General features: G+C 47.4%; 1 protein-coding gene across 7 annotated transcripts in view; it reads right to left on the bottom strand.

Annotated features, from left to right (window-relative positions):
* Window positions 1-788: 788 nt before the first annotated feature.
* Window positions 789-25,114, bottom strand: part of nlgn3a (neuroligin 3a) — an 89,223-nt gene continuing 64,897 nt past the window's right edge. For all 7 annotated transcript variants that reach the window (XM_041943732.1, XM_041943733.1, XM_041943735.1 and 4 more), the window contains 2 exons: window positions 10,865-11,654; window positions 789-1,647 (listed from right to left, as the gene is read on the bottom strand). In XM_041943732.1, the coding sequence (XP_041799666.1) occupies window positions 789-1,647; window positions 10,865-11,654 (1,649 nt within the window). The remainder of the gene's footprint in view (window positions 1,648-10,864; window positions 11,655-25,114) is intronic.

Genomic DNA, 25,114 nt, shown 5'->3' with positions numbered 1-25,114 from the left:
AAGAGCTGTCCCAGACAAATTATTTCTATACGAGATAAAAAAAAAAAAAGATAACACCATTTGTGTGGCTGTTGTGTTGGTATGCAACAGAAAGAAAAAAAAAATGAGTTGCCCCAAATGGGTTTAATATCTCTACATCTGCATATCCTCTAGGTTCCCATCCTGGATTCAGTCTCTCATCTTTGAGTCTCATCGGCTTGTAACACACTCCACTTGGAATAGTCTCAGGGAATAGAAATAATGACAAAAAAGAACAAGCTTTGTAAGGCATTGAAACGTAAAACAAAACAAAGAAGCAATTAAAAACATTTCGCGAATACTGACGTAGAGGCCATTGTTCGAGATGTGTCTCCCGCAGGAGGAAGGGATGGGAAATAAAAAGCACTTCTCTTTGTTTTTGTTATGAATTCAAGAAAAAAAGTGTTGATATCTCCTCAGTCTGCTTAAAAAGGCTTTTAAAATGATTATTTTAGAAAAAAACACTGCAGAAAGACCCCTCCCCCGATCAGGAGAAGGGAAGCAGTTTGATTTTGGCAGCTCTGCACAACTTGACATCCATAGAGAGCTCTCAGCAACTCTCTCTCGTAGTAAAAGTCTAGTTAAATCTCTTCACGTTTTAATCCGACTCGTGCCCTTCCCCTCCCCTCCCCCTCGCAGCCCTCCCCCTCCCTGTGATATTTATAAAACACAATCCTCTCCTCCGCTCGTTCATCCTCCTGCTCCTCCTCCTCCACCACCGCTGCATCCTCCTCCCCCGCCTGCGCTGGCTGCCCCTGGCCTCCTTAAAGCTATACGCGGGTGGTTGAGTGGGAGTGCGGCAGGCCGGTGGAGTTGAAGCCGGTTGTGAAAGTGTTGTAGGGGTGCAGGTTGGGCATGCCCACCAGGGAATTGGGGATCATGGTGATGGTGTTGGGGGTCATGAGGGGAATGTCGTCCGGAGAGCGCCGCAGAGTGAGCGTGTAGTCGGGCAGAGAGGCCAAGCGCAGGGCCCCCTCGTTGCTGTTCCCCGCCTCGCACTCATGGTGCGTCTGGTTCATCTGCAGCGACATGATCTCCTCCTCGGGCGCGTGGTGGCCAATGTCGTTGGAGGTGGTCTGCCGCTGCGGGCTGGGCTGCCCGTGGCCGGAGTCCTGCCGCCGCTTGTCCTTGCGGTAGTAGAGGGCTGCGAAAGCCAGCACATTGAGGAACAGCAGCGAGGCTCCCACGGCGATAGTGACGCTGAGCTCTGTGGAGTAATCCCGCGGGTTCTCCACCACCAGCGGCCCCGTCTCCTCGTCGTCGCTCCATGAGTCTTTGTCCTCGCTGTTGTAGGCCGGGGACATGGGAGGCCGCTTGGTATTGAATGGCCAGGAGGTTTTCCCGTTGGGCCTCTTGGTGGACAAGGTGTTCTGGGTGGTCTCTGGCGGGGGCACTTTGGTGGTGGTGGAGGTGTAGTGGAACATGTCGTGGAGGTTGTACAGGTGGGGCACTAGGTGTTTCCAGAAGGCCACTTTGGTGGCGCGGTAGTGGTCGCGCACACGTGGCTTCAGGCCGATGTGCAGGTACAGCTGGTCCTGGGGGTTGTACTTGGACCAGGCTACCTCTTCGAAGCGGTTGGCCTTGGTGTGGATGAACTTGGTGTCCTGGGGAACTGGTTTGTTGGGATCGCTGCAGACAGAGAGGAGACAGACGTGGCAGAGTGTTAAATGAGATTCTGACAGTACGTTTAATTATTCATGCTATCACATTGATGTGGGGAGAGGAAGCACATGAAAATACTAAAAGGAAAACAGAATAGTATCAGTCACAGCTTATATTTTGGCGTGAAAGAGGTTCAGCCACTACTGTAGCATTCATTCATCTTGCTTGGTGGAGCCCGCAAACCCACAGCAGCAGCCAACACACTGCAGTTAATAACCGCTCCAGGTGTGTGTGTGGTGCGGTATTTATTACGCCTTCTGCAGCTGCATCGACTGACACCGATTCCTGCTATCAATTTATTTTCCAAATCCACTCGCATTTTTATTTGTAGCATGAGAGCTCCACGCCGCTCGACCCCCTTCCCCCTCCTCTTTCAGCCACCCCTCTGTGGGCATAACGTGCCTGTCTGTCTCACCCCCCTCCCCCATCTCCTGTCTCCCAAGATGTTGTTCTTGATTCAGTTCTGATGCAGCCCACCCACAAAAAACCAGGGCACAGGCTTTTAAAGTAAACACATATGAATAAGTCAGCAGGCTTTAGGGCTCGCGTCAGGAGGCATCTTGTTGTTGATAATCCAACGCTGGTGGAGCCCCTCCGCTAATTGCTCTGGGAAGGCAGCACAGTGTGCGCTGGCATCCAGTGTACTGATGCAAAGTGGACCATATTAATCAAGACACTAAGAGGAAACTGCAGAGCGGCGCGTACGTGTGTGTGTTTGCTGGGATATAAGGATGTTCGTGTGCGTGAGACTGAATGCGAGAGACAAAAGGGATGTGTGAGAGCCTGTGAGACTGTGAGCGAGACAGATAAATATTTTCTGGATGCAGTACCGCGTCTGATCTACAGAGTTCACTGTTCCACTTTTCACTTTTCGACACGTCGCCTTGACACTGGATGGCTGACCATTTCAATTACAGTGAAGCTATTGATTTATTGAATGAATTAACATATAGCAATCTTACAAGTCCTTGTTGCCTTGTTGCTGTACAGTGTCAGGAATGGGACTTCAGTGGGTTCATGCTATTGCTTTTGGTACTGATGAAATGCCTTTCTGTGAAAGGACCTGAAGAATAGTGCAGCGGCCTTGAAAACACAATAATTGATGTTGGAGCACAGGCGCTAAAACTGTGTTGCTGCAAGGAGGCAAGGCTCTGCGCGACATTTCTACGAATGTCACGAAATATCCCTTTGTGGGTCTGATTGCAATGTCAGTGGCGAGCAAAGTTCAAATTTAGGGATATGGCGGCTGCAGTGTTTTTTTTTGCTTTTTTTTTTTTTTTGGCAAGAGCTGAAAAACCTCCAAACACAGCCAAGAGAATTAAAAGCCATGCCAGAAGAATTCACCCTCCATCCTCTCTCCTGTTCGTTTCTCTGCTGTCAATTTTTCTTTTTCAGGTCAGTGCTTCTGGGAGAGGTGAGAGAGAGAGAGACAGAGAGAGAGAGAGGGAGGGGTGAAGCAAATTGAGATGGCTCGAGCTGAATCCCTGGACCTGGGCCGGTGTCAGCAGAGCAGCCCGTAAATAACCTCTTTTATTAGGCCCGTAATGATCCCCAATGAATATTGACAGCCAGACTATGATGACTTTGTAGCTGAATATCAGTAATTAAGTTTCAAAGGAGTGGGTGGTGGAGGTAAGGTCATATTGATCTCCCCGTGCGCAACATGCCAGAGAACAGGACGTCAATGGGGCGGCCTGAGACGTGGTTGTCTGCAGCCTGCGCGCTTCATGAATTCTCGCAGCAGTCTCGTGCGTGCCGGCACGCACACATGCGAGCAGATTTTCCTCCCGCTCCCGTTCTCACACACATGCACACACGCACGTGACGACGGCGACGGAGCTCGGTTAATGGGAATTCCGGGCATTTCCATAGCGCTGCGAACGCTCTCTTTTCAGGGGGGTCAATTTGCTGAATTGTGAAGACAAAAATATTGAAAGGGTACTTGGGTAAATCTCACAGAACAATCAGTGTGTGCAGGGAGCAGGGGAGCAGCGGTGTGGAGGAGTTAGAAAAGCTCTTTGGTGGCTGGATGGCTGGCTGGTTCAGTGCAAGTGAAGATGAATAATTTAGGGAACACAAAGAAATCAATGTGGCATCTTTAGTTAATTTGATTTGCCGCATTAGAGAACAACTGGCTGCCTTATCTAATTACGCACACATATGCTTGGGTAATTGTTGCAAAGTCAATAGTAAACAGGCTACATTCCTTTGAACAATTTCTACCACTGCTGCTCAACTTTGGGCTGCACGCTGGCTTTGAAGTCCTGCCCTGAGCTGCAGAGTCAGAGGGAGCGATCTGAGCTCGCTGCGTGCTGTTCAGTGTGGCAGGGGCTACCGGGCTACCCTGCTCAATTTGTACTGGGGCACACGGGCACTGTGTGATGCAACGTGGTCCGATCCACTTTAGAACGTTTCCTGAGTGCTGCGCTGCTGTGCTTTGCATCCGAACTGCGGTGAAATAGTGCTGTAATTGTAAAGCTTTCTGCAGGTGCTTCACCTCGTAACACCTGCACAATATAATCCAACAGTCTGATAAGGAATGCTGCCAGAGTGAAGCTGATGATATCTTAGATATCTTACATGTTATTTCGTCTCCTGCTTGCATGCATATGAGCACAAAACAATATGCTTCATATATAATCCAGTGCAAAACAACGGCAAAGAACACACACAAAGAAATATGAGCGAAATTACTGTGCTCAGCCATTATAGGTGATAAATAAATAAATAAAGCTTGAAGCTCTGCCTATACTGTCCAGAGTATATTTATCTCCACGAGTGTGAACAAAGACATGTTGTTTTTCTCTGCGTCATTAGTCTGTATGCGAAACAAATGACCATGAAGTCAGCTGAACCTCGTCACAGCTGAATACTCAGAGACACAGACAGAACGAAACAGAATTATCTGGGCTGGAAAGAGAAACTTGATGATAACATATCGACAGTCTGCTGATCTTGATGGGCTCAAGACTTCTGGAAGTCACCTCGCAGTCAGGAATTTTCTTTAGAGATAAAAAAGAAACACTTGCAGAACATTATCTTAACCTGTCAAAAAAACTTCTGGCAAGTTGAAATTAAGGGGTGTGGGTGGGCTGTATCTCTTTGCCTGTTCATCTGATGTGCCTGAATAGCCTCAAATTAAACCTGACACTCCAACCTCTCGGCCATCGTATCATTTCATATTCAAATATTATAACAGTCCGGTGATAAAACGCCCAACGGTGCGCCGTTGTCCAAACACTTCTGGAGCTCGCCGTATGTGCTCAGCTCTATAGCAAACGCCTCGTTGTGACTTGTGTGAACAGCCCTGGCATAGTGTGATGTTTGTGGTCCTGCTGGGCTCTCAGAGCTCCCCTGCATTAGCTGATAGCCAGCGTCCTGTCAGACCTCCCTCTTAATCCGGATGGTCATTGGAGCTGTGGCTGGACTCCCAGGCAGAGCAGAGGGATTATTACACCCATAAAGGCAGGAGTTTTAATGGCCTTTCAGATTCCCTCTGATGTGTTCATATGGCGGTGGTGCTATAAACCATCGGCTTCACCCCCCCGCCCAGCCGACGATGACCTGCTGACCCCCTCTAACCTTGGTCTGCCATGCGTGTTTAAGTACTCTCATGTGTTCGTAGCTGTGATTGACTGGGAGTCTGTGTGTGTGTGCGCCTCATCTCCCGTCTGTCAGCTTGTGTATCTGTGTGTCTGAGTGTGTGTTGACGCATGGCGCTGACCTCTGGGGCCACACAAGCGCAACACTTGAACACAAGACATGTCACATTTCACAAAGCAGCGCATGCTTTGTAGCGGTGATGATGAGCCACTTCGGGCTGATGGAAAACAAAGGCTCCGGTAAGTGTTTTCCTGCTCTTCTATAAGACGCTGCACCACCTGGATGACAGACTCCCGGCTCCACCTATACATGTGGCAAAGCAGGGGCTTGAGCTCATTACCTATTCCAAGCCCTATCTGCAAGCACTGATGTAAAAGGTAGATAAGGGGGAAGAATGAATATCATTTTCTTTCTTTTTTTCATTTCCCATGTACCTCCTTCCCCTTTTCATCCTGATGTAATTTGAAGCGCTTGAATGATCATAGACCTAGCCATCACCAAATCTGAAAAGACACGTTTAGGTGCCCTAAGGCAGGAGACAAGAATCTATTTTCTCTACACTCAAGGTCTCTGAATCCTGAGCCGAGTATAGCTTCTCAATATAAAACAAGGAGGACGCATTAATTCAGTGGCACTGATGCTCATTTTGTTAAGCTGCTAAAATATGCAAAACTTGAAGCCTGTTTTTTTTTCCCCAGCTATTGTTGTTGCTGTTGTGTAACAAATTCATCCCCTGCAGTTGTTTATCTACTTACCAGGTAACACAAAGTAAGCAGCTAATTGTAATTTTTAACTCCAACAGAAGGTTCTCACCACCTTTCCCCTGCAATCCCCGTACATTTTCTATAAACGTTCTCAATCTAAATCTGTGCGTAGACTTTGTCTCGGTGCGGCGCAGGAGGGCAGCGTCCGCACTGAGCAGCCAAATTATCAGGCTGTGCTCTTTTACCCTTCATGTGGACTCACGCTGGGGCAGGGGGCTGAGTGATGCGTGGTTCATATCTAATGGCAGCCTTCGGTTCAGCGGGCTAAGTGATGCAGGGCGAGGCGCTGTGACTTTGGGGCGTGCAGAAGTGTTGGAGGACACAGCTCTCCAACCACTCCTTATTATGGATGCTATTGATTTGTTTGATTAGATGACTGGCAGGAAACACAACACCTCCCCTGCATTCCCTTTCTCTCTCTTTTTTACCAATTAGCATCTTTCTACCACTTTTAAGCTGCTATTTCTTACTATTTAACATTAACATTTTTAGTATTTATTCACTTTTTAATCCAATTTATGTTTGTACACATGCGCAATTACTTCCTTTCCTCCTCCTCCCCCGCTGTCCTCCTCTCATTACATTCAGCACACAGCATGGACACCGATCAATTGCATCCAGGCCCCTTAACAAGCCACACCACTTCCTTACCTTCTCTAATGCAAATCAGGATATTGGCTACAAATCTCCTATCAAGTGAGTGCCTATTTAATGGAGTAGGTAGGTTGCTGCGAGGGGCTGCGCTGTTCCACAGTGCCAAGCATTCACAGACCCCTGGTGCAGGTTGAGTTGGCCCTAACGAAGGAAAGTGAAAGGGAACGGGGAATAATCCGGAGAAAGGACAAGGAGGGGGGTAAGGGATGAGTGATGTAACCGCTAGACAGCTGGGGTTGAAAAAAAAAAAGGCTGAAGCAGTGCGTGAATGAGGTCAGACGGGAGAAACAGTTGACGTACATGTGCTGTTAAACCTACAGAGGAAAGCCGTTCCACTGACAAGCGGGAGAAGACCAAAAAAAATCAACAAGCAGGGCTGTAAATCAGAGCGCTGGCTGTTAAACTGCACTATAGACACACTGTAGTTACTTCTATCTACATTTGTTTGGTCGGCAGCCGTTGTCACTGAAGACAAAGCAATCAATACTGCATATTTTAGCTCATGTTGTGAATGTAAAACATGAGCAGACTTGCTTTTTTTTTTGGTAAAGAATAATGAGAGAGCGAGGGATGGATGAGCAGCGGAGGAGAATGAGGAAAGAAATTCAACACATGACAGCGCTCTGCTCTTTAACTATCTTGCAAGGCCCTGCACAGCATGAGGCACAGCTCGCACACAGAACAGGGGAAATGAGCACCAGCCAGCAGGGGGAAAAAAAATCTGAAAAACAAGGACTGGTAAGATGGACCAACGTATTTATAGCACTAATGATATATAATGATTGATCTTTCCTGGGCTTTTCATCATGCTGTCTTTTCTGAAGTGCTCTGCCAGGGTTTTTTTTGTGCATAGCTGCGTCGCTGTGCTTGCAGTTGTGTTTGAGAAGGTGCAGAAGTCGCAGCTATGTGGACTTGTGGCAAAAGTTTCGGAGGAGCTATTCGGTTGCCGTGGCAATAAAGCGCGGGACAGTTTTGCCTGTCGATAGTAAAACAAATGTTGCGGCCAGAAAAAATAACTCTGAGCTGAGTAAATCCCCGGCTTCTGAAACATCCCTAACTCTCAGGAAAGAACAGACTCGTAGCGTAAACACACACTCTCGCAATCGCACTCGCACACATGCGCACACACGCACTAAGAAGATTTGACAGCGTGCACTCTCTGTATGCTTTTATGCTTCACTGACACTGATGGGGGGGGGGGAGCGCATGGGCAGGGATTTGCCCTGTAAAGATGACACATGAGAGCCGGGGACAGGAAGAGCTTTGGGGGGGAATGCTGCTATGATACACACTGTTGACATGCAGCCCAAGTGTCTCAACATCGTGTCACACATGTTTCTACAGCCGATTTAGAGAGGGGGCAGGAAGTGCAATCTGGGTCAGCTCATTACGAACATCTGGAAGGGGAGCGAGAGCTGCTTTACAGATACGGGGAAGATGGCTGTTGGACGGGCCGCGAAAGCAAAGGGAATTCAACTGCGCCTTAATTAAAAGGATGTCCTCTAGAGCCAGATTGGGTTGGGTGGTGTCGGAGGAGAGATCTATATCCCCTAGTGCTGTTTAAATGAGGAGAATGAACTTGAGAATCTACGAGAAATAGCTCACACTCACTACGCCCCCCCCATCCGAGGAGTTCATGGTAGAGTCCTTTACTTGGGCTGGGGTAAAATTGCCCTTTGGAGCAGCACACTGAGTTTTCTATTATCCTGGCATCTAATCCCAGGCTTTTTACCATCTGAGTGCCTAATTGTGGTCTGCATGTAATCCCTCAGTCTGGAGTTAGGCCAAGGCGACGCAGCATCAGGTGGACACTGCCCGTGACATGGCGAGCATGGATCTAGAACGGTTTATTCTCCCATCGCTCTGTTCCCGGTCTCAATCAATCACTGATGCGGAAATCTACAAAACTGACACGGGGTCAGCGGTAAAGTGCAATTTGTTGTTTGGAATTCTGCTGCTTCCCGGGGTGAAGGCCGGGTCGGGGTGAAGGCCGGCTCACTGCCCACGGCGCCGTGCTGAATCTGAGCGGTTGTAGGTAAGATGGGCGGGCTGTCATCATCGATCAGAATTAATTCCACTGACATCAAAAGACCCGAGCCAAGGATGACAGAAGCAGCGTGCGTTCTTAGCTTCAGGCCTCAAACTTTTCTCATGAAAACTGAACGCGCCCTCTCGTCTCATAACAGCGGATGATATTCTTGAAAGGACATGTAAAAGAAGCCCACTGTATCTACAGCTGTGTACATATGTGTTGACACAAAATGGCTGCCAGGCAGAGGAGACAGCTGTTTAGCTCGAGCATCACCGATGGACCTCGGTACTTTCCTCGAGGAGGCGCAGCAGCCGACATCAGTCCATCTGCGCTAGTCTGCCATTAGCAGTTCAAGGATCTAGCAGAGCCGGCGGCCCCGGGGCTCAGCCTATCAGCCAGACGGCTGGATGTAAATGCCACCTGATTGGACAGCCAATGATATAGAGACAGATAAAAAACAGAACAAGATTTCAGACTGCATCCCGTTCAGGGTGGGATCAATACCTCTGGTAACAGGGGTTGTCAAATTAAATTTCAGTTGTTAGAAATGATTAGTAGTAGTCATACAAAATGGCCAGGCTTAGCGAGGGGCGGGGGTGAAACTGAGCATTGCGGGGAGCGGGAGTCACCCAGGGCACGAGTGATCGACTCGGTCCACGCTGAGGGAATCGATACCGCCGAGGGCAAGAGTTTGATATGTCTCCCTGATAAGTCTCTGTGTCTTTTGGGCCTCAGAATATTACAGCATAGATAGTATTTCCAGCCAAACACACACCCACCCACCCACACACACACACACACACACAGAAGCATACAGAAAGGCAGGCAGCCATGCACACATACTCAACCCAAACAGTCAGCCAAGCACAAAAAGCACAGCACACATTCTGGAGGAACATTTAATCTTCCTCAGATTCAATATGTCTCAGGTTTTCAGACTGGGACCCAGGAAGTTCAGGCAAAAAAACACCTCTGAAAAAATGTCTTTGTTGAAAAATGCATTTCTGTCCTATACTATCTATCGTAGAGCGTCCTTTATCCTGCAGCACAGTCCTTTTAATAGGACTCAGATAGCACTTCTGTCTGTGCCTTTCTATTAATATAAAAGGTTTGTCATCATGTGATCACTGGTTTTAATAATTTGCAAGCACTGTTGTTGAACTCATTTCAAAGACAAATGAGTAATACCTGTGAATATGTTGTGTTGCTACAATTATTAATGATGATAAGCAAACACAAATACACACGTCTGGACTGGTGTCCAACTGGTACTAACTGGTTCCTGACTGGTTTGAATCATAACACTGTTGGGATCCCGCAGCAGGCAGCGCTCTCACTATTCGAACATCATTCATTCATTTAACATTCAACATTTTCAGTTGTCTTACTAATGAATTAACTTTGTCTCAACTTGTAGCCATCTGCTAATGATGATGGCTGTGTTTCCATTCTGAGGACTGAGGCAGACAGATTCAAATGCTCTGAAATGTGGGCTAACTGTAGCAAAGAGACAGAAAAGACAGCAAATGCTTCGTGTATAATAGCTGCTGTGTTTAACAGGGGTAAGGATGGTGATGCAAAATGCCACATATTCCACCGTCACTGCAGCCGGTCCACTCCTCCTGGCTCGCCGTAGCAACCGGCTTCAGAATAATGCAAAACGTCTAACTAAAGTCAAGGTGAAATCAGGTGAAACAACTACACAATTATTTAACCCGCCAGCTGACACAAAACCTTTGAAGACTAATGTGAACTTTAGCGGTTAAAACAGCATAATGATGATTTGTTGTTTTTTCTTTGCCAACCACATGCGAGGCAGACAACCAGCCCCCCATCTCGATCTCAGACTCTAATCCCACACACTCATTTTCTCTTCCTTCCTTAACAGCAGACCACTTACTGAGAGAAAAACATCAAAACACAAGCAGAAAGAAAGGGCAAACAGAACAGCGGTGCGCCTAGTTATACGTTTTAATGACATTAAAATCAAGTATTAGTAAGGTTAAGAGTAACAATGGCTATCAATATTGCTAAGTAGTACTAGTATCAATACCCGTACTGATAAAATCCAAACAATATCCATTCCTAATTGCAGAACTAATGAAAAACAACATACAGTCGTTTTACTCACCCAGTCTTGGCAAAGTTGGTCCAGTAGGTCATGACCACAGCACTGAGCATGACGTCGTTCTTGGAGAAGTTGCAGGGGAAAAGGTCAGTGGGACCAATCATAGGGATTCCAAAAACATAGGGCACCTCGTCCCCGTGGGCGGCGTCCGACCAGGCTGGCTTCATCAGGCTCTGGCAGTGGTGGTAGAAGGCGTAGAAGTAGGTCGGCGAGCCGTAGCGAGCGTGGAGGTCGGCCGTCACCACCGACGGCTCCACCCACTGGTGGTCCGTGAACAGAGCCACCAGCGTCTTGCGCCTGGTCTCTGGATTGTCTCTGTCTGCCCAGTCTGTGTACATGAACTTAATGGTCTCCCTCAGTGTGTCTTTGCCCTCCGGGTAGCCGTACAGACTGTCCACAAAGTCTGACACAGAGAAGTCAAAGTCATTTCCAGACACGCCATCCTCTGAATCCACCACGTTCTCCACGAACCGCAGCCCCTCCCCCTGGTTGACCCCCAGCATGATATCGTAGTTGAGGAACTCGCCCTGCTCCATCAGGATTTCCGGGTCGTCGGGAATGACATCGCCATCAATTACGGGTCCAAAGGCCACGTGGTACCTTGCTGGTTGTATGTCCTGCTCCACCAGCTCCCTGGAGCTCTTCTTCCTCAGACAGTCCACCATGTCTAAGGTGTCCAGGACATTGCAGCCCACCTTCTCGGCCAGGAGACGTGTATACTTGACCGGCTGGTAGTTCACCGCCCAGCTGGAGAGGGCTGACCCGCTCTGGATGATGGCTCTGTGGAAAAGACCTGCACAAGGACACAGGAAGAAGAGACAGGATGAAGTTTAGTGTCACTAGTACGGAGGATAATTCAGTTATGTGCTATGCTACATGATAGTTTTTAATTTTGCTGCTGCCATGATCAAAAGGGGGCTGTCAGCTACACAGCTGATAAGAATAACAAAGGCCAGACAGAACAAGTCCTTGTTGCCACACGGAACAATAATGGAATCATGGCTGCAATAATGAATGTGCAGATGGCCTGGTCTCACAGACAGCTCGCAGACAGAGGAGGGAATCAGCACTCTGTCTGTCAGCTTCTCTTCTTTCATCCATCTCTATATGCTCTCTCTGTAATCATCTATGTGTGTGTGTGTGTCAGGAGCAGAGGCTGCCAATACAGCTCCATAGGCTTTGTTGCAAATAGAGGGTGCATCAAAACCGGCGAAAACCACACTATGTCATAGCGAAAATTCTTTTCCTTGTATGAAATGCAGAGAGATTCTTGAATATATGAACCCCGTGCACATGCCCTCCCACTGTTAATGTACTTTTCAAGGTAGCTTAAATTGGATGAACCTCAAACACTGCAATTATAGACACGGATGCTCCTTTTTGCAGTCATTACGCACACAAACACACACACACAAACACAGACACACAGCACCTCTGCTTCAGTTACGCTGGGCGTGAGTTAAAAGTCATTTTTAATTTTTTTTTACCTGAAATATCACTAAATTCTACCGGAGTTGGTGGGCGGATTGCTATAAATAAAGCCAGACTCCCACTCTCTACATCTGCAGGAGGAACCGAGCTGCACACACTCACCCGGCAATACAATGCAACACGGCGGCGCACAATGAAAGAGGACCAAGCTGACGAGAACACCGCGGTCTGCTGTTTGTAATACACAGAAACACAGTCAACAGACCATCTATTATGTGATTCTACATCGGAGCTTGTGTGTGGGTGGGCTTTAAAGGGGGTGGAGGGGGCTCAGAAAGGGAGGCGAGCAGATCTACAGTCTCATGGGGTGCCCTCACAAATTAAATTACATTTTAGTTGCAGCGCGCTATGAAGGGAACCTAAAAGGACTTTTCACCACAAGGAACAGAACCCAAATAACAAACATCATTTCCTCAGAGATAATTGAATTGCGTCCACTTTGAAAAATCTCTCCTTACAGAGAGCAGAGTGAAGGTGACGCGACATCCTCTCCGTCTCGGGTCGGCCTCTCTCACATCATCACCAGCGCCTCGCAGTCTCCGTCTCGACAGCACCACTCATCCGTCCGACCGATACGGTTTTCAAAATCACAAGTGCTATTTCACGAATCTCGGAGAAAATCAGAGGCGAAGCTCCCGCCACTTGACCGTGCCGCCTTTATTGCTCGTGGCATTTCCACCGCCAGAGTCAAGGAATGCCACTGAAGTCATGATACTGAAAGCAATCCCAAAATGGCACACATTAAAAAAAAAAAATGTCATTAGATGATTCCACATTTAAGCCACAAAGACTAGCAGAGAAATTTGCAGGCTCGCAGACTCAGTTTGTGATATTTCAGCGTCGGTGTGGGTGGCTGTGTTGAAGTCTTTGTGTTTATGAGGTAAACAGCAGACTTAAGTGCCAGATATATCACTTTGGTAGTCTTAATCAGAGGCGGCGGGGGGCTTATTTCTTCTTGGCGAAGATGAAGTGTTTATTTACAGAGCTATTTACATTTATTTGTTCGCAAGTAGTAAGTAGAATTAATGTGTCTGGGTGAGTGAACTGTGAAATGTTTCTGTGGTGAGTGTGTTTACCACTATAAGCCACAATTTGTGTATCTGAACAATGATTTGGGGTCTGAAGGCGGCTGTTCAATACATGCCTGAGTAAGAGAAGTCTGATTTAACCTCAACGGCAGAAAGGTTTGTTTTTCCGTCGCTGCACCATGTGTCTCGTCCTGCGTGGACGGGACCATCGGCTCTCTGCCGCCCTGCCCTGCCGCTGCCCTTCGAGCTGTCCTGTGGCTGTGCGTCTCCGCAGGACGGTGGCCTGCTCCGTGTCCCAGGGAGCGGAAGCAGATGTCGAGGGTTTCACCCACTTGAAAGCATTAGAGGGGCGGCCGCAAGATGAAAGATGGCCGCTTGGAGGCAGAGGAGGGGGGGGCGGCTGGGGTTTAATCCTGCCATCCCTCCCTTTTTCTCCTCCCCTCCCTCCCCTTCCCCTCCCCTCGCTCTTTAGTGGTATTGCCTCTCTTCACATCTCGACTCAGATTGCGCCGTGCAAACAGAGCCAGTCATGGTGCAGGGAGTCTGTCCTGAATCCCAATGCTGCCAGCCATGCCACAGCCACTTTCTAAACGTCTTTGATCAGAAGTTGCCGTAGGAAAGCGTTCGCCGGCAGAGCAGCTCCTCTGATTGCCAAGGCGATTTGACAGACATACGTATATCAAATCCGTTTGCCGTAATTGAGGAGAGCGGCTTGAAAGCAACTAGGCTCGGTCCCCTGTCTGTCTAACCACCCAAACTCGCAGATGGACAGCCGCTGAGGGGGCTGCGGCCAGGTCGACACTGCTGGATTTATCTCCTGCTTTGGTTGAGGAAAGGGAGGACGAGTGAGTGAGGCTTTAGTATTGTTTGTGGAGAAACATATAAATCCAGCGCACATGGGCTGTCACTGGACCGATAAATATGTATTAGAGCAGCGTGTGATGAGCCCCGCTGTGGTAGGAAGCTCACTGGGGAAGGTCAGAGAGAGGAGAGAAGAGCACAGGCTCTATTGCCCACTGAGGGGATCCACTAATTATCCACAGTGGGAGGTGCACGCGTGTGTTTCAGTGCACGTGTGCGTGCACGCACGTGTATTTGTGCTGACTTTGATTGATAAGACGCGGAGATGATGAATAGGCCGACAGACGACAGGCATCAGCATGATGGGGGTTAACCATTTGTGACACTGTTTTGTCTGCGGTATCTACTCTGACATCCACGTAGTGAATGACTCCTCAACATCCCCACGAATTAAACAGAAAGAGCGTGACGCGGCGCCAGCAGCACGTGTGTCACATTCATATCTAGCGTGTTTTACTTTCCGAAAGCAACAGATAGCCCTGAAATTATCTGCCCGTGTTTGACATGCGAGAACCCGACACCCAAACTGTGAGCAGATCCATCAAACCATAGCGTTGTTGGCAGATTGAGGTCACGCTGAATTATGACTGGAGCTCCGAGGTAATCACTCATTGGGTCCCTGCTAAAATGCTGTCGCGTCGCTCTGCAGCCGCCTCTGCGCTGCGGTTTGCCGACCTCGACCGCGCTGCCCCCTCACTAGACACCCGTTAAATGGGCATGTGGTTCAGGCCCTGGATTGGCGGAGTGGCTTGTCGAGATAATTCACCGCTGATAGGAAAAAAAAAAAAAAGACTGACCTTGGGGATATGATGACCATAGCGTAGGTTAGAGAGCCACAATCCACACACACACACACACACACACACACACACACACACAGAAACACACCCACAGGCTCAAACAAACACACACAAGTTCAGGCTATGTTTTGACAACAGCAGTATGGATAAAATGCTGAAATTAACGAGCCAATGCTGCATCACTGGAGAGACAGTAACATGACGTGGCTGTGCCTTGGATCGCTGCTGATGTATTACGTGGCAACTATGGGCATGTGTGAACGTTCAGTCCGTGTTAATGGACAAGGATGTTCTGTTGGTGATGATGCCAGTAAGCGCCATAAATGACTGTACTTTGTAATCTGGAACAGCTGGCAAAAATCACTGAGGCATCAGCGGTGATTTTATCAGTCTGGCCCTGAGATAAATGTGACTGTTAAGTCCATCCTGCAAAACCACGACAACCTTAACAAAGTCATCCAAATTCAAAAAAAACAACAAAAAGAACTTAGCAAAGACAACACCGCCGTTGAAGCGACGTCTGTCAGGTGACCTTGAAAGTTTGGATCGGCCGAGTCTCATTTTATAGGTCAGCGATTCATTTTCTTAACAATATTCCACATGATGTTAAAAGCTAATGGGGGTGAAAATATGTAAAGCAGCGAAATCTTATCAAAATTCTTCTCATAGACTTAAAAGCCATCACAGGAGAGGAATAACGTGGCCACGGGGACACGTCTTTCTCCCCCCCCCCCGTTCTCATAACTCCTACTAGATCTTGTACTTGCTTTTCTCCTCGCCTTCAATCCTCCCTCTGCCCTGTTTTTCTGTCTCTCACTATCACACTCTGCCTGTCTCTTTTTCGGAGGGACCACGCTGAGTCCCTCCCTGCTGATTATTAGACATAAGCCTGCGTTCAGCGGAGCCTGAATCCTCTGAGCCATCTTACCTCCACCATCTCTTCACTGTAAGCAAATCTCCACAGACCTGAGGACTGTGCAGAGCCCCCTCTGCTGCAAACGCTTCTCTCCGTCTACAGTCAAACTAGGCTAGCGCTCAGTTGGACACACTCAATAAATGTTGCTCTGCCTCTCTTGCTGCATTTCACTCAGGCTCTTCTTTTCTTTCTTTTCTTTCTCTTTCTCAGTGCTGCTGCCCCCCCGTCCTTCCTTAAGGATCGTCTCCTTTCGGGAATCCACAGTGTTATTGTTTTTCTCAAAGATAAAGATGAAGTGGTTTAATCCCACCTGAAATATTTAAGCAAGCTGGGAGATGAATACTTATAAAATTTGCCTAATTGCACATCCATGGCCGCTTCAGAACACAGGGTTAAAACTGCGGTCTCCATGGCTACAGCCTACAGTACCACAGGCTGCATCCACTTAAACACAAGTGCCTCTGGTCTGATCATGCATTAGTCCATGGATCATTTCACGTTGGTCTGGCAGCCCTGAAACAGCACCTACATTGTTTTTCTGTTCCATTAAAAATTCCACCTGACATCGAACTCGTCGTCGTCTCCAAAAGGGGACGGGCAAGGCGAGGCTCTGTGAGACAGTGAACACACTTCCTGGATTCCCTCAGGCAGGGAGATACTGTAAGTTAAAGCACAGAAGCATCCATGCAGTGTGTGTGTGTGTGTGTGTGAATTAATCCAAGGAAGGCTGTTATTTGTAGTACTTGTTTGCTTAAACATTAAAAATGAAACATGACATAAAACAGCCCAAATGGGACCTGCTACTTATGATTCATTGCATGCATGATTTGTTTTCTTTTTTTTTTTTTATACAGCTACAACGATTCTTGTTACCTGGCTTCACATGTTTCCTCTAAACCAGATTTACTCTGGAATGATTTCACAACAGATGATCCAACAGGACAGCTGCCAAAGGAAATGCATCTTCCCTTGCAGAAAAAGGCTGTTTTGTTTTGCACGGATCAGGAAACAAAAGTGAACGGTTGCCTAATTCAAACAAAACTTAAGTCTGTCTTACTACCCAGGAGGTGTTGTAGCAATATTCAAGTGAAGAGCAGTGGGCTTTGAAAACAGAAGGACTGCCCTGCTCCTGTTTCATCATGTCCATATAGAGGCGATGTCTGAGGGGCCAGTGTTTTCATCTATCAGTGTGAGACATGCTTCATGCCAGCCCTATATAATGTTGTTTGAAGCTGTTGGTCTTCTGCTCCAGCCTCTGTAGAGACTGCCTGCCTGCCTGCAGGCTGTGGCTTAGGCCAGATAAAGAGTTTGATCCATGAGGGTGGATGGAGGGAAGTGGGAGGGAATGGGAAAGCAGAACAGAGGAGAGACAGAAAGGAGGGAAAAAAGACGAAACAAGAAAAAAAGGGAGGGGAGGGGAGGGGAGAGGTGAGGAATGAAGAGCGAAGATGAAGGTGTGAGAGGAGGAGAGGATGTGGAATGGCGGGAGGTGAAAGGGGAGGAGGCAAGAGGAGGAGAGGAGGATAAAAATGACCCCATTGACAGGCTGTACCCAGGTTCCAGGATCGATGTGCATCTGAGCCCGGCGAGTGTGATATCTCCAACTAATCACGACGTGACATCCACTGGTCAATACCACACACTCCAGGCCTCATCATCACGCACGCTGGCCTCCCTCCGCCTGCACGCACAGCACAACAGGGCCACCGCTCCCTCCTTGAACTCATCAATCTGGCTGCTAATCACAGGCATGCACACCACACCTGAGTCAAACAGCAACTTCAGACTAATCCACCGCGTTTATCTCAGGCTAGAACTCGCCGTGGGTAAGGATTTCGCTGCATCGGGACATTACCGATTAGTGCATGTTGCTGTTCGCAGTAAAGCAGATTAAACTGAGTTTTCAAACACTTTTCTGTGATTGTCTAAACTTTTTGTTGCTTCCGTTGCATTGTCCAATACGGCAAATTGGATCTGACACTCTTAGCAGGATAACACCGCTATTTCTTTGAAAAGCCTATGTGATCCAGTTATGGTGCCCACAGACGGAAGCACAAGCATAAATAGGCATGTACCCACTCACTTACTACTGGCTAAAAAACATCTTATTACACTCAAATGAAGGTTAGGGCAGCTGTTAAGCGCTGTAAGTGCTATAGCTGAGTGTGTGGAAGAGCGTTTGATGGATGCAGCAATCACAGGGTGCAGGGAGGCTCTTTCCGTTATCTGGTGACTGACAAAGTTCATGGAAAAATCTATGAATAGAGCCATTGTTATTAAGGAAGAAATCTTGTCCAAGATAGAAAAAGTTTCATCAAAGTAAGCAATTTTCTATTATTATTGATCTCATATGGGCTTAAACCATGGCAAAAAAAAAGCACTTTGCTGCACTCCCTATTCATCCGAGCTGTTTCCTGCTTTTTTGGGATGTTATCTGTGCATCCTCCTGACTACACATGCATGCAAGCACACACACACTGAATTGATTTCTGTCCTCCTCCCTCTTTGCAGCCTCCCTGCCAAACCAAGAGAAACAGAGAGCTTGCACGCTGAATTTTTCCATTTGCACTCATGCATGTGTCACTAATGCCGCAGCCTCTGAAAAAGCAGAGAAAGCTATCTCCATGTCCTTCTACTGCTGGCTCTCTTTGTGCTGTGGCATTCGGGGCGGTATTCGCCGAGCTCACTCCACACTGCTGCAGTGCCTAGATTGGCCTGATAGCTGTGTATGCACAACAACAACAACACGCACTGTCAGCGAGCCTTGACTAGGCGTCGATGTGGAAATGGGAAGAATAATGAGTTATTACAGGGTTATCTGTGTGTATCTCCATGTCATGACTGTGTAAGCGCCTCTGCTAATCTCATTAGATGGGACAAGTTGTTAAAGATGTTTTCTGATTTCCTCTCTCTTCTCCTACTGCGTCCACAAATAGATTTCAGATCAGTGTGCTGAGAGGAAATGATTAGTGCCTTTAGCTCCTGCCGAAACTGGTTTTCATGGGAGAATTGTGCTGAGAAGTGGCTGCTGCGTAGTAACAGTGCAAACATCTGACTCCTGTTGTTTCTAAATATATGCACCATGTTTTACACCCCATCTGCATTGTATAGCAGCCCCAAAGCTTGGTTCATTTTTATATATGCAGCGAGCAGTGACAGGCCGAGACAAAGAGTGCACTCACTTCAAGGGAGCGGAGCTCCGTAAGTACAAATCAGATGTAAAATATGTCTACTGTGGGAGGGTCAAAGACATAAGTCACACACAAATATGACAATTCAGCCATGAAAATGTAGAAGGATGGGATGCTTCTATTCTTGGCGACATCTTGCCTTTGACAGCCAGATGGGATGACTGAAACTCATTTTTGGGCCAAGGAAAGCCACTGAGAGGGCGCACTTGCATTTGTGACAAATTATCGCAAGGGGTGTACACCGCCCTGGGGGGCGGAATCAGAGGGATTCAATGCAAAGAAGGAAAGAGTGGCAGCCAGAGAGAGAGGGGGCAGCGAGAGAGAGACAGAGAGAGAGACAGAGAGAGGGGGGGCAGAGAGAGAGAGGAAGAGAGAGAGACCTAAGTGCCTAAATCTTGTAGAAACAAATTAGCTGTGAGCTGTGGGGGTACGGGAGGTGAAACTGAGATGGATACGCACACGCTGGCTGAAGGCAGAAGGTGGGTGGATGCTGACTGCTTTACCCTGGCCGTTTTCACAGTCTTCCAGTACAGCAGATCACTAGCTTACAAGCCTTCGAGTCTGGTTCAGAAAAGGATACATCCCCGATTACATCTGATTGTAGCTTACATACAAAAGCAAACAATGTGTATGGTGCTCATGCACACACTGAGCATAAACATGCTGGCTTAGCTGCACACTGCATCCTCTAAATATCAATTGTCTCTCCAGGGGAGTCCAAATCCTTCTCCAGCTCCACAGAAAACACCTGCAGGCAACATGTAATAGACAGTATGTATCCTATACCACCAACCCACATACATGCTAGCAGCGTGTGCGCGCACACACATACACACACACACACACACACACACACACACACTCACACACACGCACACACACACATACACACACACACACACACACGCACACGCACACATACACACACACACACACACACACACACACACACACACACACACACACACACACACACTCTCTCATATAATTCAGGAAGCTCATTAGGCACCACACACAGAGCACCTAGCAGGCAGCAACCTTTTTTCTCTGACCAAGAACATCAACAACTCTTTTAATCTAAACCACCATTAATGAAGCAGAACCAGAGGAGACGTTAAAAAAAAAATACTCCCCTGGATGCGCTGTAATTCCTGCGCCCCACTTGTAATTATAGTGCTCTTCCTATTAGAGAGAGCCCCCCTGTTCCCGATGCCTTTTAGGGTCAGCGGTCACACCAGCAGCAGCCGCGGCGTCCGGGCCGATTAACTATTGTACCAGGCATGAGCGTGTCAGACTGGGCGCTGGCTCCAGCAGCGTAAACATATTCTTCTAGCTGTGCCTATGTCACTCCGTGTGTTCCTCTCTCACAGCATCTGACACCACTGTTCCCTGCTCTGCCCATTGTGCCAGCAGCCCTGCAGCCAGAAGCCACACACGCTCGGTCTAATTCAAGGCGGCACCCCATGCAAACAGCGGACAAAAATAGGATGGATATGTGTCGCCCGCGCCTCGCCCTCACTTTTGGGCGCACATTAAAGATTGAGAGCGGAACTCCGGGGCCTGGGAATGGGACGGCGCTCCGAAAAGCGATCCCAGCACCTGGCTGCGGCATTACCTGCAGAGAGACAGGCCGCTGTGTTTGTGCATTTATTGAGCTGGTGCGTGCGCGCATTCGCTCGTGTGTGTGTATGAGCGGCCCGGAGAACACAGTGGAGCCATAGCAGCACTGTCACAACAACCCATCCCTGGAGAGCACTGTGTCTGCCTTCCCTGCCTCATGTTTCATACTGTAAACTCCCATTGAGTCAATTACTGTGGCAGACTCTTTAGCCACCATAGCCACTTACTGTAAGTGGACGTTGAGACAATTGGGTTATGACATGTCCTGCTGTGTGTCCATTGGCTGCAGGGGCCCCCTGAAAAGTCTACTCGAACAAATCAAGTCAACTGGAAATCCCAACAATTAAGAGCTATTTGTGCGGCCTATCTGAACTCAGCATTCGGCCACTTGCATCGATCTGCTGCAAAACCGATCTGAATCAGTCCATTCGAATGTTTTTATTTCAATGAGGGAGTACACTGGGCTGCTGAGACGCTGACTTTAGCAACAGAGATTAAAAATGCGTTGACCTGAGCGTTCATCAGTCTGAGATCCGTCATTTCAGCACCCTCTGAACAAAAGCGCGCTGACTACACATCTATCTGCGCCGCAACCTAGAAAATCTATCTTAGCAAGACAAACAGACAGACATATGGATGAACTGAGCTGCCGACATCTATTCTCACTGTGCCACAGACGGCGAGAGGAGGGAGTAAAAAAGGAAAGGTCAACGGAGGATAAGAGAGGAGTGGAAAGAGGAGAGAAAAAAAGCGAGAAGACTCTTAAAATTCCGCAGTGGGCGCTGTTGTCCCTGGAGAGTATTCAAGGCAGGCACAGGCTCTCTGCATAGGAAAATGGCACTCCGCATGCTAACTGTGACTTTGCATTCATTGTGAGCAAGACGCACGCATCTCAATGCATCGGGTGACTCATGCAAACCGTTTCATCCCCGGCATCCGCTGTACTCGAGCTCAACACAAAGGCCCAGAGATGATTTCGGAGTGTGATTTGGTTGAATCAAATTTCTTAACGCCAAGATATTTCTATATGGGTTGAAAATATACCCTGAGAGTCACCGCTAGAATTAAAGCCATGATGTACAGTAGGTCTGGCAGACGCATTCAACAACAATTTGATTTCTATCGAATCCAAGACAATGAGAAAAGCTAAAATGTTATTTTATTTGTTTATTGGGCCTTGTGCAGTTTTATTCCTTCTGACAGTTTAAGCCCATGCGGTGGAGAAGCAGCTACATTCTGAGCTACTCCGCGGCTAAGAAGCTTCGGACGGCTTTCGGAACAGTTTGCTCAAAGCTTTTTCATTTAACTGTATTTTGTGCGGCTCTGCCACCCCTCTATAGGGTCATATTGGCTTATGATGCGCTGCAACTGTGAGTAAATATAAGCCTGTGTATTAGATTTGGAGCCTGAGATGAAATCTAATTTCTGTGAGCTATGTGAGAGAGATTGCTTGCTGATACACATCCAAGGCCACATCTGGCAGGCCCTATCAAATATACATGAACCTCAGGAGATCATGATATGGCTGCACTCCCATTATTTCCTGTTAGTCCACAACACATTCTTGTTCCTTGCAAGGTGTTCGATAGCGACACTGACATTTACTTTGATATTTACCAACTTTGCGCAGATAAACACGCCACGACATCTGTCTTCTGTATTAGCGTTCGCCAAAGTCTTGATTACTGTCCGATCTCACGAGGATACCATTTAAGAAGTGAATATTGTGATGAAGGCAATAAAGCACGTAGATGACTTGGCTGATATTGAGAAGTGACAGTTAATTTGAGTCATTGGTGCAGCCAGCTGATAACAGATTGATAGTGTCACAAACCGTAATGGACAAGTAATTAATATCTATTGCACAGACTCCATTTGGAGCACTAATGTATCATATTGAATTTGAGGTGAAACAAAAAAAGCGGAGTGACAGAAAACATCTCAATGTCTGGCGCCGTGTCAACCTCATTCCAGCCCGGCCGGCCTAATAACAAGGACTATGTACATTCTCCTCTCAGAGCGGCACTCCAGCCGTTTTCAATTTTGGCACATACAGAATACAGTGTATTTTTACCTCCAGTCCTTTCTGTCAAGCTCTGAAAAGGCCAAATGGGTGGTGGTGGACAGTTTCTTCACCACCTCAATACCCAAAATTGTGTTGGCTGCTTACAGTGGAGTGGCGGCGCAGGGAGTAAAACGCAGAGTGACAGGCCGAGGTCCCGGCACAAGGGCAGAGAGCTGTGAGCCGAGCTATGGCGAGGAGCAGTGTGTCCCCGCCCTGGCAGCCTCATTCACTATTTATTTGTGTGTCTGTAAAAGTGTGTGTGTGTGTGTGAGAGAGAGAGAGACAGAGAGAGCATACTGCAAGCTAGCGTCATTCTATTTGCTTATGTTGTGTGTGTGTCTTTGTGCGTACGCTGGCATCCGCATTCTGGTGAACTTTGCGGAGCTGTGTGACTCCCTCACTGAGGTAAGAAAGGCATTCAATAGTTGCCTTTCTGCCTCGGCGGTCACACTTCAGATTATCAGTCTTTCACATTCAAACCAGGCTGTAGGCAGCGGAGGAGAGAGAGGAAGAAAGAAAGGGAGAAATATCACGCTCGTGTGAGAGAGTGCGCAGGTTCCTCTCTCTGTTTTTTTGTCCTCTTTTCCATGGTAACATGCCTTTCACTACAATCTGTCCGTTTCCATATCTTCCCCTATATTCTCTTCTCTCTGTTGTGTCTCTCGCTGCCAGTGCCAGTAGGCACACAGCTGTAGCCACATGAAATCCCCTGGAGTGGGAGAGTATGTGGACTTACATGTACACATGGCCTCTGTGTGTGTGTGTGTGTGTGTGTGTGTGTACGACTGTGAGCTGAGCATGGAGGGGAATATTTACACAGGCCAACCTTTAACGACAGTCATTCCCACGGGCCCGGACCTGCCATAGCCATGTGTGTGTGTGTGTGTGTGTGCGTGTGCTGTGTGTTCAGAATGTGTACAGCGATGTTTGTGCAGTATCGATGCGCGCCTGCAGAGATGAGTTATGTGCGCGTGCGCGTGTGTGTGTGTGTGTGTGAGAGAGACCGAGTGCGCTCGTCTATCAGTTCGGCCGCATGCTGGCACGCTCCACTTTCTCAATGTCAAGCAAACACATATTCAACAGCAACTAACGTCCCAACACTTGACACATATCTCACCCACAGACATTCTTTTCCGAGTGGCATCGCTAAGCCTATTGCCATTACTATAAAATGCCAGTACTATAAAATGTACTATAAAATGTGTCAGCTTCCATCACCGGATGAACAGGTGACACGCAGGTCTGCTCTGCAGCACACACGTTACAAATCTTCCTCCTGTGGCTCTAAAGTTTGAAATTTTAAACATCATAACAAATTATCATGATTACAGCACGTGGGAAATATGTGTCTGTATTGCCCTTCAAACACAGACAACTCACTTTGGGTTTTAAAGGTCAATTTTTTTTTATTAAACAATTACATTAATTTATATGACCTTTGTTTTCTGCAGCCCTGGGATAAAATGTATACAGGGCACATATATCGGAGGGTACTGACAAGGGTCTGCGTTTGTATGGACAATTTATTGCATTTTGACATAATACAGTAGGAAAAACATGTCTAAATTATATAAAAAAACACTTTACATTAAGATTCACATATTCATTAACTAGTTGCTTGTTAGCATGCATACTAGTAGCATATTGGCTCTTTATTAGTCATGATAAAGCACTTGTTAATGCCTTATTCTGGGGGTTAGGGTTATTATGATTATAACTATCAATAAGCTGTAATTAGGAGGTTATTGAGGGAAAACTCTGACTTAATGGCCTCCAGAAAAATCATCTTAAATATCCCTCCCTTCCTCTCATTGGTGTAGAGAAGAACAGAAGTAGTCCTGCATCAACTCCTTTAGCTGTTTTTAAGTGTTGATGATGGTTTATACACAAACACATGGGTGAATGCTGACTGGTAAAATGGTCAGACTTAATTAAGGATTCTTCAAAGCTCATTCATGGCTTTGGAAAGAGCAGTCTGACAAAACAAACCTAAATCAAGGTCCACTTACTAGCTTTTTCAGCCAAATTACAGGGTCTTCATCCACGGATGGACGAGGAGCCCAGAACACCTTAACAGCTGCTGAGCTAAGGTGAACAGATCCATTGACACTGAGCAAACGCTATCTGCTGATGAACACAGGTGAAAGCTCTGGGAAAAAGCAAGTGAATGGATGTTTTTAATTTTCCATTCAAAAAATATGTTGAAGAGACAACTCAGACAAAATCCACCATCTCTGTAGTTTTTCGCGCTTGTCTTGCTGATATTCATTGTGATGCAGTG

This window comes from Chelmon rostratus, chromosome 9 (genome assembly GCF_017976325.1).
Source record: "Chelmon rostratus isolate fCheRos1 chromosome 9, fCheRos1.pri, whole genome shotgun sequence".
Classification (NCBI taxonomy): Eukaryota; Metazoa; Chordata; class Actinopteri; order Chaetodontiformes; family Chaetodontidae; genus Chelmon; species Chelmon rostratus.
This window is presented reverse-complemented; position numbering and strand designations above follow the sequence as displayed.